This window comes from Prionailurus bengalensis, chromosome A1 (assembly GCF_016509475.1).
Source record: "Prionailurus bengalensis isolate Pbe53 chromosome A1, Fcat_Pben_1.1_paternal_pri, whole genome shotgun sequence".
NCBI lineage: Eukaryota > Metazoa > Chordata > Mammalia > Carnivora > Felidae > Prionailurus > Prionailurus bengalensis.
The window spans coordinates 29,482,350-29,496,301 of record NC_057343.1 but is presented as its reverse complement, the minus strand read 5'-3'; the positions used below and the strand labels follow the sequence as shown (position 1 = coordinate 29,496,301).

Genomic DNA, 13,952 nt, shown 5'->3' with positions numbered 1-13,952 from the left:
ACGGGCAGCTGCGCGGACGGGAAAGCGCGCCCGCGGGCACCGAAGCACGCCAGACCGCCTCGCCGCCGCGTGCCCCGCGACAGGAGGCTTTGTGCCGGGGGCCGAGGGGGGGGGGTTCCCGTGAACAACAGCCGGCGGAATGAGAACGAGGGCTCCGAAAGGGGCGCGGGCTCGTGGCGGGCAGGGGACGAACACGCCCCCGCGTCGCCTGGGACCGTCGGAAAACTGCGGCCGCGGAGGGTGTGGGCCCCAGGGGGGCGCTGGGAGGAGATAAGGCGAGGCCAGAGTTAATCATCACCTCGCCAGCGTCTGGGAAAGGACGACTCGGGGCGAAGGAGCGGGCGGGCAGCCCCTGGGAAAGTGAAACTCCTTCCTCGCGGCTCAGCCCCGCCAGCCAGAGGAGGGAAGCGAGGGTACCCTGAGCGCACTCGCTCCTCCAGCCAGCCCGGCGCAGCACGGGTAACGGAGTCGCTAACAACTACACTAATGCTCGTTTTTCACAAACTCATCATGAGAAGGAGACAAGTAGAAAGCCAGAGCTACTGAAAATAAAATAAGTGAGATCCCTCATTCGGTTTAAAAAAAAAAAAAAAAAAAAAAAAGCTACGACATTCCCATACCGGGAGTCGAACCCGGGCCGCCTGGGTGAAAACCAGGAATCCTAACCGCTAGACCATATGGGAAGTGCTGGTAGGGACACTGCCGTGACTCACCTGACAGACGCAGGCGCTACCGCTGCCTCTGCTCCACTTGCCCGCGCCGCCGCTCCCCCCGTCGCCTTTGCGCCGCTGGAGCCGCCGCCGCCGCCGCCGCCGCTGCCCACGCGCTCTCGGAGCGAAGAAACTAGCACAGCCCGTGCGCGCGGGCGTCGCGGGGGCGGGGCGGGGCCACTCCGCCGCCTCCGGAAAGTTCTGAGGCAAAGCCCAGCAACTCGCGGCCCCGAAACCAGCTGTTTCACCTTTCTTTTTTTAACTCCGCCAACGGCCCCCAGCCTACAGGTCCGGGTTGCTCCGCTGGTCAAAGGGCGTGCGGACTAGTTGGCAAAGTTGAGGGCGGCGACGTCTCGGGGAACAGCTGTTTGCGCTCGGGGCGGAGGCGGCGCGCGAGCTCCTTGGCCACGAGCCAGCGAGCCTAGAAGAAGGGTGGAGGTTCTGGATCCCAGGGGAAGAGAGAGAGTGAAGTCGGGATGATTCGGGAACTTGAGGCGTGAGGTTCCCGTCCTTCAGCTCAAGTCCCGTCGCGCTTTCACCCTTTCTCGGTGACCTCAACCCCTTTATACCGACCCCACCTCTCAGGATCCTGGAGTACCGCCCCTGTAGGGGGAGGGGAAGAGGAGGAGATTTCGAACGCGGATTGAGTCGCCTGGGCACCCGTAGTTGGGAACCGTGGAACACTGGTCCCGGGGAAAGAGGGAGGTGTCCGGGCTTGGAGGCTCGGGTGGGCCTCGCGGCGGGCCGGGCCTCACCTCGCCCCGCGCGGGGAACACGAGCTCGAGCCGGACCCGGGGGCGGCGCGCGGAGCGGCTGGTCCAGTCATGTGAGTCGGGTCTCAGGCTCTAAACAACGAAGTGCTGTTTCTCTGGGCGGCCCTTTCCCCGCGGGTCTCGCACTCCACCACCATCCCTCCCCACCTCCTCCTTTCGGCTGGAGGCGTGACGGAGGTGTTCTTAACTCGCTCGGGACTGTCACCAGACAGGCCGGGCCGGTTCTCTGGGCGGGTAGAAATGCTGCCCTGCGGAGCGCCTTGGGGGCCTGAAGCACGGGCTTGGGGAGGGAGGCTGGCGGCCAGTTGGGGTTAGACTGCCTCCCGGGAAGCAACCGGGTGCTCACTTGCACTGTTGGGGGTCGCTAGCACCCTGTTCGATGCCGTAGCACTTGAACGTGGGGTGTTGTGAAACTTTAGGGTTGGACTTCGGCCACGGCTGCCCTCCTCCGCCTGGTAGAAACGGCCAGTCTTGGCTAGCGTGCTCTTTTTTAAGTCTTGCCGGCTGAGAGGTCTCGGCTTTTCCAACTCTCTCTTGCCCTGAGGCTCGAGAACAAATTGTATTAACTGATAGTCCCGGAGGAACCACAGTCTCTCACCTGAGGAGTCTTGTTCTTTGCTCTTTTAATGGAAAGAACTTGATTTAAAGCAAACTTTGAGTTTTTTCAGGCCTCCCATTACAACAGCTTCCCAAAATGCCAGAAAGACGTAAAGAAGATAAATCTTTTCCAAGATGTTTCTTATTTCTCATGGCAAATGAAAAAAAAAAAAACTTTTTAAAAACAGTTTTATGTAAGGGAGTTTTAAATCCGGTGCAGACTTTTTTCCTTTTTACTGGCAACAATTTCGACTAACTGCTGCAGTGAGATAAATAATAAAATAAGACAACATTCAGTAACAGGGGCTTATGATTGAAACTCTAAGAAAATGTAAAACATACACAATTTTACCTTTTTATATTATAAATAACCTTAGACTTGTTTTTACCTTTTTCAGGGCAGACTACTGGAAGTCGCAACCAAAGAAATTCTGTGATTACTGCAAGTGTTGGATAGCGGACAATAGGCCTGTATGATAATTACACTATAAGAGAATCTAATAATATTTTATTCACGTGTTCCTTTTTGTCTAAACTCAGCATTTACAAAGTACCTTCATATATATTGCTCTTGATTTTTCAAAGTTGAAGGATTTCTGTTGTCTTTTCATTTCTTGTAAGAGAGCTGTGAGCTTCCTTCTTTTTCATCAGCTTAAATTTGATTATATAGTAAGCCAAATTATTTCTCTATGGTCCTTCAGTGACATTCAGGAAATGGACATTGAGTGGGTAATCTCATCCGTGTTTAGCCACACGATGTTTGTAATACTATCTGTAATACTATCTACTATCGTGTACAAAGAAACAAAAGGACAAAGCCCTTAATGTGTAAAAAGGAGCAATTATTGTAGTTTATCTTGTATCTTTTCTATTCTAATTAAATATATTTGCAGAATTTTATAGCTATAAATGGTTACATTTTAAAGAATATCATTACCTCTTTCATGGGATATGAAAATAGCTTTGTTAAGCACTTTACTACTGTGTCTCTTAATGTAGATTAAGCTTTTAAGACATGAAACAAAAGCATCACTGATTTCCCCCCTTCAAATACATGTCATAGCAATATGTATGTAGTACGTAAATACCAGTGTATTTTTGAAATATATATTCATCTCCTTTTTACTTGATAGAGTTGCATGCACAAAAAAATAGTAGTCCCATCTTTAGTAGTGTTGTATTTCTTTGGTAGATATTTATTATTGTCTACAAGGAGTTTGGGTGTGTTTTTCTTCAGGGTTTTGTCTGGGTATTTGGTCTTTTGAGTAGTTGCTGAAGTTTTCAACTATCTTGTTTAACTTAGGCCTTCCTTACACATGAATGCCAGAAATTTTGAAATCTATGCATGTTACTGGTAGTTTCTCTTCTCTTCAGCTACCCAAGCAGTTGAATGAATTTTAGGAGTCACAAAGGGTAAATAATCCATTCTAGAATGTCTTTCTTATCCTTGGATTGTTAATATACATTGATTTGCCCTTTAATTAGAAGCAAAATTAATGTCTTTTGAATGGGCCTTTAATATTCTTTGTGTGGTATAATTTAGGAAAACCAGTATATGAAAAACAGAAGATGAACATTTGTTTTACACTGTTACCATTTAAAGAGGAATTCACTTTAGTGAATTGTAGAAATTTTACCCAAACTTCCTTACTGTATACAACCAGACATTTGTAATTTAGGGAGCATTCCTGGCTGTTTTAAATAGGTAATAACATTCACTCGCTCCACTGTCCCATCCAGTTACCGTCATTCTTTGTAGGTTGCCACTTTTTTCATTTTCTTGTCTAATTTTTCCATTGTTTCTGTATGTATATAGAGGCTTCTATTCCAACGTACATAAAATGTAAGATACCATATACACTATCCTTCATAGTTTAGTGTGGTTTGTGTTTGTTAGTTAGTTTTCTTCATTGAACAGTAGATCCTAGAGCTTTCTCCATAGAGGGAGCTTTATTCTTTATGCCGGCAGCCAAATTTTGGTAGATAGTGCCAAATTGTCTTTCACAGGAGTTTTACATTTTGTATCATTACCACATTCTGTAAATGTATTTGTTTACAATTTAGGAGGAATCCTTTACTGTCTACTTTTCTCCCAATTTGGAGGAATAAGGTTCTAAGGATTATTGTTTATTCTCTATGTCCCTTGCCTAATGTGGCAAATAGAGCAGTACAAATTCTAGGGACTTAACTGGTTTTGACTTTTTATGTTGAGAGGTGTTTCTTGAAGTTTTTTTTCTACTCCTCTTTTGGCTTCCTGTTTTGTTTGAGCCCTCATTACAATCATATTCACTGGATTAGTCATCAAGGGTATCTTGTATTTTTCTTCATTGATATGGTCATCATAGTTTATTTTAAGCACCAAAGAAAAGCTGGTCAGAGGGTATGATAATAAATAACATGGTTCAGTTCCCTAGCATCATTTGATAAAAAAAGGTCTAATTTGCTTTAAAATTATTCTTCTTTTTCCTGTTAATCATTTTTTATTTCAATCTTGTTATGTTACATTCCCAAATTTACTGTGACTTATTTAGTATGAACATTATGATATTTTACGTAGCTTTCCTTTGCATTTTCTCTTTTATTCATTTTCAAGAGTGTTGAATTTCACGAAAGAGGAAAGAATCATAAGGAAAATGTGGCAAAGAGGATCAGTGAGGTAATTTAGTTTATTTCTTTCTTTGCTAATTTTTCTGTGTAAATATCAGTCCTTCACCTGGCTTTCACTTTTATATGTGTCTTCCATAGATTAAACAGAAAAGCCTGGATAAGGCAAAGGAAGAAGAAAAGGCATCAAAGGAGTTTGCCGCAATGGAGGCAGCTGCCCTGAAAGCCTACCAAGAGGATTTGAAAAGACTTGGCTTAGAGTCAGGTAAAAAAGCAGCCAGCATGTTTTAAAACTAACATCAGAGGTCATGCTAAGTGAGCTTTTATTGTTTCCATAAAGAGGTTATACACTCAGGGTATACGCTTAGTGCTTTTCCTGTGCATCATAGCTCTATTTAGACTGTGGGACTTTACTCCTGCACTTTGTTTTACTTTAAAGCTTCATCTTTTAACACCTTCATTCACAACCATACCATTTTGGTAATTAGCTAGTTCCTAGTTCTGTTTTAGATCAGTGTTCATTTCAGAGACAATTGAGTGTTTTAGGTATTTGGCTAAAAGGAACTATTCATTAAAAAATAGGCCTTTCATTATACCCACTATTCACTTTATCCATATGGTCAAAACTATAAATTATGTTCGTTTATATAGTTGGGTTATAATAAATTAGCCTTTTGTGGACAAATTTACTGATTTTACCACTAGAAGGTAGATAACCTTTTTAATTGGATAAATTTGACATGTAAATTTGACATGTGTAAGTTTAAGGTATGCAGGTGTTATTCTGATACATTTATATATAATGTGATTGCTGCTTTAGCAGTATTTATCACATTACCTAATGACAGTATTTGTTGTCTATATTCATTATACTGTGTATTAAATCTCTATGGCTTATATACTTACTACTTCTTGCCAGTTTGTATCCTTAAACAATATCAGCCTTAACCCTTCCAATCCCCTATTCCCTGGTAACAACAATTTTGCTTTCTGGTTTTTAGGAGTTTGACTTTTTTTAGATTCTACTTACAGGTGATATCATACAGTATGCTTGTCTTTTCTTTGACTTGTCTCATGTATTAGCATATTATGCTCAGGGTCCATCCATGTTGTTGCAAATGACAGGATATCCTCCTTTCTCGTGCCTGCATAGTATTCCATTATATATATGTACTACATCTTTTTTGTCCATTCATCTGTTGATGGGCATTTAGGTATGGCCATACTTTGGCTCTTGTGAGTAATGCTGCAGTAAGTGTGGGAGTGCATATATCTTTTTGAAATCCTATTTACATTTCCTTTGGATATATACCCAGAGGTGGAACTGGTGGGTCAGATCATAGATCTATTTTTATTTTTTTGAGGAACCTCCATATGTTCTCCATAGTGGTTAGACCAGTTTACATATAATTCTTATATAAGGATACCTTTTTTAACCACATAGTCACCAAGAAGGTAAATAATCTGAAGGTTTGAGGAGAAGTCAGTTCCAGATAAAAGGCATTTATTTAAGTACAGTGTATGTATCTTGTTGATGAATTTAGGCTTTAACTCGGGAACATTTCTGTCAGCATTTCTTCCATGACAAATCCACTGTCCTTAAACCAGGCAGATAAGCAGTCCCAGTTGTTGATCTTGCATAATAGTTGAGATAGTCAACCTGGAATGGTATTGTTTATTCTCTGAAAACTTCTTTCCGTGAAGTTTTTAAGCAGAATAAGAAGTTAATTGGCATTGCCCTCATCAGATAAGGACAGTTGTAACCAGACTTTGAAAATATTATCCTAGGGGCACCTGGATGGCTCAGTCGGTTGAGCATCCAACTCTTGGTTTAGGCTCAGGTCATGATCTCACAGTTCGCAGGTTCAAGCCCCACATCGGGCTGCATGGAGCCTGTTTAGGATTCTCTCTCTCTTCCTCTATCTATCCCTCCCCAACTCATGCTGTCTCTCTCAAAATAAATAAAAAGAAAAAAACTTTAAAAAAAATACATGTGTTAAAAATATTAACCTAGACATTGTTAATTAAAAGGAAGGGGTCGGGGCTGTATTTCCAATAAAGGATAAAACTGTATGTTTAAAGGAGAAAAAGGATGAAGGTGTTCCTGCAGAATTAAAGAGGAGTAGTTGAAAATTGATCTCATCAATTACATGGATTGGGAAGTTTTGTTATGCTGCCCTGTGAGCAAATAAATCTTAGCATTTTGTATTTAAATGTGTTTAAATAGAATTTTTTATTAAATATTTTTCATAGCCTTGTTTGCCTAAATAGGGTATATATTTCTCTAAAAGTATAATAATGCAGTACAAAGAAAAAAGAGTTTTAAAAACTAACTGCTTTTAAGATTTTCCCAAACATCTTTAGAATTTTCTTTCTTAAGTTATACTCCAAATTTTATGTTACAGTTTTTTGGAGGTTGTCTCATTTTTTCCTTCAATGATATGTCAAGTACTTCTTTTCCTTTAAACAATTAAGGACGTACATCATTTTTAGTGGCTACAGAGTGGTTAGGAGCACAGGCTTTGGAATCCACCAGAATTGTCATTTGCTAGCTATACAACCTTTGATTTTCATAAAAACTAAATAATGTAATGGTATAAACTGTTTATTATAGACCATTTGTAGCAAGTGTTTAATAAAGGGTATAAAATGCCATAAAAGTGGGATTTCTCTTCCTAACATTTAGGTTGCTTAGAGTTTTCAGTGTTAGAAAGAATGCTTCAGTGAGCACCCGTATGCAGGCATGTTTTCACATTTATTTTTGTAGGTTTAAGCTCTAGAGGTAAGACTGCAGAATTGAAGTATGAGTATATTTTATATGTTGATAGCTGATACCAAGCTGTCTCCAGAAATGTTGGGCTAATTTATACTTTTGTAGAAATAACTTATTAAGTTATTTGGTAATAACTGGCTAATGTTTTTACAAAAAATTAAAGCCATTAAAACTACTCTTATCCCGCCCATGTAAATATCTAATGGATTAGATTAACTGTATTTGATTATTCTTTTCAGTACTTACTGATCTAATGCAGAGGAAAATTACATTTATTTATGTTTCTTTGAATATTGGTGAATGTATGTATTGTCTTGATTATCTTTGTACTTTTTGTCCATCTTCTGTTAGAATGTTGGATTTGTTTATAAGGGATCTTTGCTATGAACATTAACCCCGTGTCATATTTGTTGTAAATGTTTATTATTTGTCTTTCTTTTTTTTTTTAAATCTTAACTCCATTATAATTAACATAGTATATTCTTTTATTTTTTTTAATTTTTGCTATACAGAATATTTGGATTTGTATCTAGTTAAGTTTAACATTATTTTACTTCATGTTTTTTTTTTCATGTGTTTTTTGATGCCAAAGATTAATATCAAGACATGGGAGGGACCATGGATTGGGGAATAGCTTTACTTTTTTCCAAGTAATTAACCAGAGTAAGTTTTAATATCTGGTAGAAGAGCTTCCCCTTAGCATTTCTCTTTTATAATTATGGGTATTTGTACATATTTGGTTTTCCAGATGAGCTTTATAATAACCTATGAAGTTCCCAAAAGAATCTTCTTGTCAAGCTTTTGATTGAAATAACAGTATTGTCTTATACCAGAAAAAAAGGTTGCATTGGTACTTCACCTTTCTTATGTCTTTTTCTTTAGAAATTTCAGAACCAAGCATATCACCAGTAACAAGTACTGTCCCGCCAACCTCTGCATCAAATCAGCAGAAGGAAAAGAAGAAGAGGAAAAAAGACCCTTCAAAGGGAAGATGGGTAGAAGGCATAACCTCTGAGGGTTACCATTACTATTATGATCTCATCACAGGAGGTAGGTCATTTAGGCATAGAAATAGTAAGGAATAATAACTGACAGTTAATTTTGTGTTAATATTAGCACATTTAAGCAGTAGAAGAGTGTAGCTTTACATCTTTGCCACAATAGTAAAAAAGTTATGTGCCCTTTAAATACCCTTTTTGGGGCACCTTGGTGGCTCAGTTGGTTAAGTATCTGACTCTTGATTTCAGTTTAGGTCGTGATCTCATGGTTCCCGAGATTGAGTCTGGCAAGCTTTTTGGGATTCTCTCTCTCCCTCTTTCTTTGTCCCTTTCCTGCTCACTCCCCCCTGCTCCTCCCCCACCTCACGTAAATGAATAAATAAATAAGTATACAAATAAGTATATAGTTATACATACATATATATTATCCTCTTAGAATGACTTAACATCATACTTCATTAAAGCCTTAAGAATGGATTCCTTACAAATAAGTTAAAACTATATTTTTCTCAGAACTTCCCAAAACTATGAACTAAATGGAAATAAAATAAAACATTTTACATAGAAGTAAGGCGTTTCAGGTCCACTTTGCAAATTGCAGGGGTTCTTAAAATACTCTGTCAGAAAGATTTTTCTATCCAAAAGTGGACTGGGAACCAGAAGCCATTTTCTTTTTTTATGTAGCTGTCTTGATTACCTAGTAAAGAACTACCCCCTCCACCCCAGATTAATGCTTTGGGTATCACTTTCTAATAAAATACATAATGGTATTTTCAAGTGAGAATATCAAAAACATTTTTTTGTTTTCCTTTAAAACTAAATGTATTGGGGATTTTTGTTCCATATAAATTCTGAGATAAATAACATTTTTTGTACATTTATGAAGCATCTTACTCTCAGAAACATAAAATTTAAGGTTAGAAATAAGCATGATAAAAGGAGGAATTTTAAAGTGTTACAGTATAGAGATATAAGTAAGATTATAAAGGAACTCAGTATACTGAGGTATTAGTTGTGATTATGTGGATCTGACAGATCATCACAGAAATTGCTTTTGAGCTGATCTGTAAGATGAGAGGATCAGGCGGGCCCTGGGTGGCTCAGGCAGTTAAGTATCTGACTTGGGCTCAGGTCATGATCTCACAGTTTGTGAGTTCGAGCCTTGCATCAGGCTCTCTTTTGTCAGCAGCAGAGCTGGCTTTGGGTCTCTGTCTCCCTGTGTCTGTCTCTCATCCACATGTGCACAGACATTCTCTCTCTCTCAAAAATAAATAAATATTAAAAAAAAACAAACAGATGAGAGCATCAGGAATGATGTCTTATTCACTATTTGCATCCCTGGCACCAAACACAGGGCCTAGCATGGTACAGACAGTTTATAGATATTGATTGAAAAAAGATTATATACTAGGTTGTTATAAGGGTAAAGCAAGCTATCTAAACAGGTGTGATATGAAGCTTTAAAAAGTTTGAAAGTTTAGGGAATAGTCATCTGGTGGAGGTAAAACACACAGTTCTTTGAAGATGTCCTAGCAGAAGAAAGAGGCTGGAAAAATAGATTGGTGCCATATCATGGAGGATTAGGAGGATAATGCTGCCATTTACTGAGGTATGAAATGCAGAAAGAGTAAGTGAAAGTGGGACATAATGAATTCAGTTTTTGGTATGTTGAGGTTCAAGGTACCTCTAGAACATTCACGTGGTAACATTCAGCTGATTAGAGTCTGGAATTAGAGAAATTGAGTCTACAAATGGAGATAATATATTAACTTTTAGGAGTATATGAGATCACAAGGAGAAAGGAGAGAACAAGAAATACTAAGAGTGGGTAGTACATATATTAAAGGAATGGAAAGAAGGAAAGCCAGAAAAAAGTTAAGTAAGAATGATCAGAAAGGAAATGAGATCAGAGTTAACCATGAAGAAAACCTTGGGTTACAAGTATTATTGTAATTGTTATGATTTTTAGAATCACAGTATTGGGACTACATAGGAATAGTATTAATCACTCACCGTTTGCACTGAGCCTTAAGAGAAGTGCATGTGAGATAGTTCAGCAGTGAACCATGATTGTATGCTAGAGATCATCAGTCTTGCTCAAATTTACATTGAAACTACTAATTATGTGTTCCCTCTAAATCCTATTGTCTGCTTCCTTTGTCTGCCATCCTACTGTATATACTCTTGTTCTCAGCAAGACCCTTGAACAACACAGGTATTAGGGGCACTGAAAATCTCCTTATAACTTTTTTTAAACTACAGCTGACATGCAATGTTACATTAGTTTCAGATGTACGAAACAGTGATTTGACAATTCTGTACATTAACCGATGCTCTCCACAAGTGTAGTCACCATACAGCATTATTGCAGTACTATTGGCTGTATTCCCTTTGCTGTACTTTTCTTCATCTCTATGGCTTATTTATTTTATAACTGGAACTCTGAACCTGTTAATCCCCTTCACTTGTTTTATCTATCCTCCTTCTCCCCCATTCTGTAACCACCAATTCTCAGTATTTAAGAGTCTGATTTGTTTTGTTGGTTTTTTTAGACTACACATGTAAATGAAATTATATGGTATTTGTCTTTCTCTGCCTGACCTACTTCACTTAGCATAATATTCTCTAGGTTCATCCATGCTGTCACAAATGGCAAAATTTTATTTTATTTTTTTATGGCGAAGTAATATTCCATTGTGTGTGTGTGCATGTGTGTGTAATAGAGAGAGTTGTGAGAGAGCTATGTATCTCACATTTTTATCCATTCATCTATCAGTGAACACTTAGGTTGCTTCTACATCCTGGCTATTATAAATAAATGCTGCAATAAACATAGGGTACGTATATCTTTTCGAGTTAGTGTTTCATTTTCTTTGGATATATGTCTGTAGTGGAATTACAGGATCATAGGGTATTTTATAACATTTGACTCCCCAAAAACTTAACTACTAATAGCCTATTGTTGACTGGAAGCCTTACAGATAACACAGTCAATTGACACATATTTTGTGTATGTGTTGTATACTGTATTCTTACAGTAATACCTTTTTCTTAATTTTTTCATTTCTAAACTACATGGTTCATCTAATTTTTTCAAATTGTCACAAATCTCTAAAAAAATTTCTCAGTTTATTTATTGAAAAAAATTTGCTTATAAGTGGACCCATGCAGTTCAAACTCCTGTTGTTCAAGGGTCACCTGTACTTATTTTTTCCTGCATCCTTCATCTTGTTCCTCTTCTGAGTCCTTCTTTCTGTCCCTCACTTTCCCCTCCCCAGGATGTTAAACTGCCATCTCATACCTTCAAAACTTACCAACTCTGGGGTGCCTGCCTGGCTCAGTCTGAAGACCATGTGACTCTTGATCTCTGGGTTGTGAATTCAAGCCCCAAACTGGGTGTAGAGATTACTAACAAAAAAATAAATAAAAAACTTAAAAACTTTTCAAGCCTGAATTCCGTGAAGTCTTTAGGAGAAGTCCTACCTGGCTCTAATAATTCCTTTGAAAGTACCAGTAATTTCTAATCCTTCATTCAGTTCTTCCATCTTGGTTAAATATTATTCACATGTGTTCTATACAGTATTACTGGGATATATGTTCTTTTTATTTTTCAATTATATTTTTAATTATAGATATGCAGTGTTTTGTACACATTGAATATCTTGTAAATTTTTGCCAAATTTTTTGAAGTTTTTCTTCTTTTTAAGCGAAAAAATTTTGTAAATGCAATATATTTTGCTTTAAGCATCCCAGTGGGAGAGACCTGAAGGATTTCAAGGAAACTTAAAAAAGGTAACTGAAGCACATTGATAGTGTCTTTGCTTTATTCTTTAAACTGATTGGTTCCCGGGGTTTTTATAGAGTTATCATAAGCTAATTTTCTTCCAAATAAGCCCTTTCTACACACTTTGTTCCTTTATTTCTTTAATTCTTTTGTGAGAAGGCTGGGTGGAAGAAGAAAAGTGGTATCTACCTAAAAACTCCATGTAGGGCAAATATCAGTTGATTGACAGTCAGTTGCCATTCAGATGTCCCTACCCGTCTGCAAAGAATTGTTCCTGGCTTTCAGAGGTGAGATAGTCTCTCCCTGAGAGTTAGCTCAGTATTAACACAAACCAAGCTTCCTGACCATAGTCAGTACTGTCACCCCTAACTCCTGGTGTCAAGAGAAAAGGAAAGGTAGTTGACTCTGCCTTAGTTATTTAACATAGTAAAACTACATCATTGTCTTCAGTTTATGCTTTTTTTTTCCCCTCCCAATAGACAGCAGGGAAGACTGTTTGGGTAGAAGGTTTAAGCGAAGATGGTTATACCTACTATTATAATACAGAAACAGGAGGTAAGTATTACCTTTGATTATTCTAACTATATAGAATTGTACTTGAAACTGCTTAGTAGCCTGCTGATAAAGGGAACTTGGGGGGTTTTAGTATAGTGATAAACATGTTTCTATAGCAAGTATGTATTACTTTTTGTTGTTTGAAAACAATACAATAGAAAAGCAGAAAGATTCTCATTTATAATATATTGTACTGCTTGTTATTCTCGATTGATACCCCATTCACAAATTTTAAAAATCATTTTTACTTTCACTGCCATTATTGATTTTTATTGTGACTGTTATAGGAGTATAATCATTAACTTGGAAGGTATCTTAGAAATCATCTAATTCAACTTGCCTTTTTTTCCTTTTCTAAAAATCAAAACAAGCTATTTTAGCAGTGGCTGAGATTGTCAAATTTTCATTTTTACTAATTCAATAACGTTTTGGTTTATATGAATATAAAATATAACTACTGTTACCTAGTTATTATGTAGGTTTTTCAAAATGGGTTATCAAGTAATTGTATTTAGTTTCTACTATAATTAAATTTACCAGGATGTGTATAGTATCAATATAACTTTAGGAGACTTTATTAATTAAATTTCTACTATCGAAAACCCTCTACATACCATTAAATCTTCTAGGGGGAAAAGGCCTTCTTAGCCTCCAAGTAGATACCTAGCCTGCCCAGTGATAGTAATCATTCTATCTCAGTAAGATTGCAGTACTGAGTCTTTCTAAAGATAAAATAATATAGTGATACAGCTAGAGAGTTGGATCTGAGTTTAATGCATAGCTTCTTCCCTTAGCAGCTGTATGATTGTGGGCAAGTCACTAAACCTGTAGCTGCTCTTATGTAAAGTAGAAGTGATTATATGTACTGTCTTTGGTCATGAGGGTCAAGTATCTATAGTTCTCAGAACAGTACCTGATACATAGTAGGTGCTTAAGTTATTTACTTCCTGAAAGTTTTTTTATTTATGTGAAATATAGATAAGGAAATAATGTTTTTATTAATGTTGGAAAGCATCCTTTTTTTTTTTTTGTAAGATTTTATTTTTAAGTAATCTCTACACCCAACATGGGGCACAAACTAACTCATCCCCAGATCAAGAGTTGCACACTCCACCAACTGAGCCAGCCAGGTGCCCCAGAAACCATCCTCTTTAATGA

At 38.2% G+C, this 13,952-nt stretch overlaps 2 protein-coding genes and 1 non-coding gene across 5 annotated transcripts in view; 1 reads left to right on the top strand and 2 right to left on the bottom strand.

Moving 5' to 3' along the window:
* ELF1 (E74 like ETS transcription factor 1) overlaps window positions 1-1,289 on the bottom strand; it is a 112,294-nt gene extending 111,005 nt beyond the window's left edge. The window contains exon 1 of one of the 3 annotated variants that reach the window (XM_043579943.1): window positions 714-1,289. The gene's annotated coding sequence lies outside the window, so the exon portion shown is untranslated. The remainder of the gene's footprint in view (window positions 1-713) is intronic. The other 2 variants (XM_043579898.1, XM_043579925.1) reach the window with 2 other exon arrangements.
* Window positions 612-683, bottom strand: TRNAE-UUC. Its single transcript has one exon. It is a non-coding gene; the product is annotated as a tRNA-Glu (tRNA).
* Window positions 1,290-1,430: 141 nt separating the features above from the next.
* The window catches only part of WBP4 (WW domain binding protein 4), a 65,224-nt gene continuing 52,702 nt past the window's right edge, over window positions 1,431-13,952 (top strand). Inside the window, exons 1-7 of the mRNA XM_043579959.1 lie at window positions 1,431-1,536; window positions 2,479-2,551; window positions 4,674-4,736; window positions 4,826-4,949; window positions 8,340-8,507; window positions 12,201-12,247; window positions 12,719-12,794. Coding sequence (XP_043435894.1) covers window positions 1,535-1,536; window positions 2,479-2,551; window positions 4,674-4,736; window positions 4,826-4,949; window positions 8,340-8,507; window positions 12,201-12,247; window positions 12,719-12,794 — 553 coding nt within the window. The 5' untranslated portion in view covers window positions 1,431-1,534. The remainder of the gene's footprint in view (window positions 1,537-2,478; window positions 2,552-4,673; window positions 4,737-4,825; window positions 4,950-8,339; window positions 8,508-12,200; window positions 12,248-12,718; window positions 12,795-13,952) is intronic.